Source organism: Engraulis encrasicolus, chromosome 3 (genome assembly GCF_034702125.1).
Source record: "Engraulis encrasicolus isolate BLACKSEA-1 chromosome 3, IST_EnEncr_1.0, whole genome shotgun sequence".
NCBI classification, from domain to species: Eukaryota; Metazoa; Chordata; class Actinopteri; order Clupeiformes; family Engraulidae; genus Engraulis; species Engraulis encrasicolus.
Window position 1 is genome coordinate 25555669 of NC_085859.1, and position 2675 is coordinate 25558343.

Genomic DNA, 2675 nt, shown 5'->3' on the forward strand with positions numbered 1-2675 from the left:
TCTTACAGATGTAATGACAACACAAGTAGTACGATATTACAAAGTTGAAACCATGTAATATCGTACTACTAGTGTTGTCATTACATCTGTAAGAGTACTTGTACTTCTACTTTATACAACTCTGGAGTATAGTGAGTAAAACCAAATAAGGAGAACCTCTGATGTTCTCTCTAATTGTGCAAGTGAGGGTCTGCATCTGCAGACAAACGCTCGAAATCTCTTTCGTCTTTGAAAAAAAAAAAATCAAACATTCATTGCAAAAGGAAGGAAGGGTGGCACTGTGCGTTTGAAAAAATCAAAGCGTTCAAACATTTCAGTGTCATATTTGTCTGTTTTTTTTCTGGCAGGGGCATGATTGGCACAGGTATGTTTTTTCCGGGACATCTAAAATATATTTCTTTATTAAAACAGGGAAGCACCTGTAGGATGTTTTATCATTTTGAATTGGTGGGGCTGGATCAGGGATGAATGATGTAACTATGTCCACATGCGACACGAAAGCACATAGATTTTACATGGCGGTGGAAGGCTTGGATTGCATCCAAACATCAAATGCAAAGCAAAGAAAATGAACACAAACAATGGTGGCATTAACATGAGAGCTATAAAAAGCACCCAATGAGATGGTACATACACACTCTGTTTGGCTAGGTGAAATCAGAGAAAACATCACTCAAAAATCAAAATCAAAATAAGAGGATTGTTTTTTTGTTTTTTTTTTAACTTAAAACAGAAGTGAACTCTCAATTCTAGCTCGCCGAAAGTCTTATACTCAAATAAATGTACACCAGTTTTCTATGCTTTATATGTTCTCACCATCCATCCAGTGCTTTGTCTCAGCAAGACTTATACATCTCGGGGCCCTTGACTTGCATTACTTATTCAGTCTGCCAGCCAGACAGGGCAACTGTTCAGCACACACCTTTAGGCTCCTCACCTCCATAAGTCATTGTCATGTCAGCCAGTGAATGTCCCTTGCATTGCATTGCATTCCCAACGCTCGCTCCTTGACAAAGAAGTCCTTCATGAAAGTAATCGCAACCACAAAGGCAATACAGGTGAGATTTGTGTTGAGTCCAGTTCCCCCCAAGTATACCCTCCCCACCGCCCATCCCTTCCCCCACCCACCCAAACATCGCTCTCTCTCTCTTTCTCTCGCTCTCTCTCACAGATTGTCTTGTAGCCTCTCCATGTAGGTTCGTAACTCCGCCGATTGCCCCAAGTCCATGTCTTGGCACACCCACTTGATGTCGTCTTCGTTGCCCACGAGGATCGAGTTGGTGTACGGACCCCCCTCGTCAGGCAGCACCGTAGCGTAGGACGTGAACTTGACCCGTTTGCCCTTGGACGCCCGGGGCGAGTTGTTCAGCGGCTCGGCCTTGCCCGACGGGTCCTTGCCCATGCAAGGGCCGCGTGGGTCGGACAGGGTCCGCGGCAGGGTCTGCCCGTGGGCCGCCATGCCCAAGCCCATGCCCATGCTGCCCCCGCTGCAGCTGCTACTGCTGCCCTTCAGGGTCCCGCTGCCATTCAGCAGGTATTTGCTCTCCTCGCAGCTGTCGCTGCGGTCGATGGCCGTGGTGCACTCATCCGTGTGCGGCAAGGGCCCGTGGTGGTTGACGTGGTGGTGGTGGTGGTGGTGGTGGTGATGGGGGTCCATGAGGTCAGCTTCGTTGCCCAGCCACACCCAGTCGTGGGCGTGGTTCATGTTGCCTTGCTCCAGCACGGGCAGCTGCTTGTGGCGGTACTTGAAGGCAAAACTGACGCAGTTGATGAGGAAGACGAGGATGGCAAGGCAGAAGACGCCCAGAAGGGCGTACATGCCGATCTCCAAGTCCGACAGGCCTCGGGGGCTTTGGGTCAGGTCGCTCTCCCCATCTCCTGGTAGCTCCACCTGGGCAGGGAAGCTGGTGTAGTCCCCAGGCGCCTGGCCACTACTGCTACCACCACCGCTGCTGCTGCCTGCGCCGCCTTGCTTGGAGCCGCCGGACTTTTTGGTGACGGTGGTCTTGCTCGTGGTGGGGCTCGCCTTCCGTGTTATGCCGTCCTCGCGGTCTGCCGCGGCACCCTTGGTGAACTCTGACCCGGATTTACCCTCCACTTCGTTCAGGCCCTTCTGCCTCTGCTCCCCGGTGCTGTTCTCCAGGCCTCCCTCGGACTCGTCGGGCCTGCCTCCTCCACCACCGCCACCACCACCACCACCTCTCTGATCCACATCGTTCTGCCCGAACTTCACCCGTACATTGCCCACGCCCATCGCCAGGACGCTCTTGCGCTTGGACTTCTGGCACGTCTCGGAGATGACCATCTCGACCTTGACCAGGGCCCCCTGCCCCTCGCCCTCTGCCTGAACGATGGGCCACTTCTGGGGGGACTCTTGGTAGGTGGAGACCACGTTCTCGTCCATGGAGATGGCGTTCAGGGTGTAGTCGCGCGGGTCGTAGATGTTTAGTGGGGTCACGGAGCTGTCGCTGTACTGGATCCAGGCACTGATGATGGCTTCCTGAAAGGGGAAGAGTGCAAGTGTAAACAAACAAACAAACAAAAAGAGATGAGATGACATGAGGTGAATTATCAAATTGAAGACTAACATAATGCTCTTCAGACAAAAATAGTGAGAGGACCAAAGTTGTAAGCTATAAAGACAAGTTGCAAAAAAAGTAGTTGTGAAAAAATAA

General features: G+C 51.3%; 1 protein-coding gene across 1 annotated transcript in view; it reads right to left on the minus strand.

Moving 5' to 3' along the window:
- Positions 1-1165: 1165 nt before the first annotated feature.
- The window catches only part of si:dkey-215k6.1 (transmembrane protein 132C), a gene marked incomplete at its 5' end in the record, with an annotated part of 50930 nt that continues 49420 nt past the window's right edge, over positions 1166-2675 (minus strand). The window contains one exon of the mRNA XM_063193655.1: positions 1166-2500. Coding sequence (XP_063049725.1) covers positions 1166-2500 — 1335 coding nt within the window. The remainder of the gene's footprint in view (positions 2501-2675) is intronic.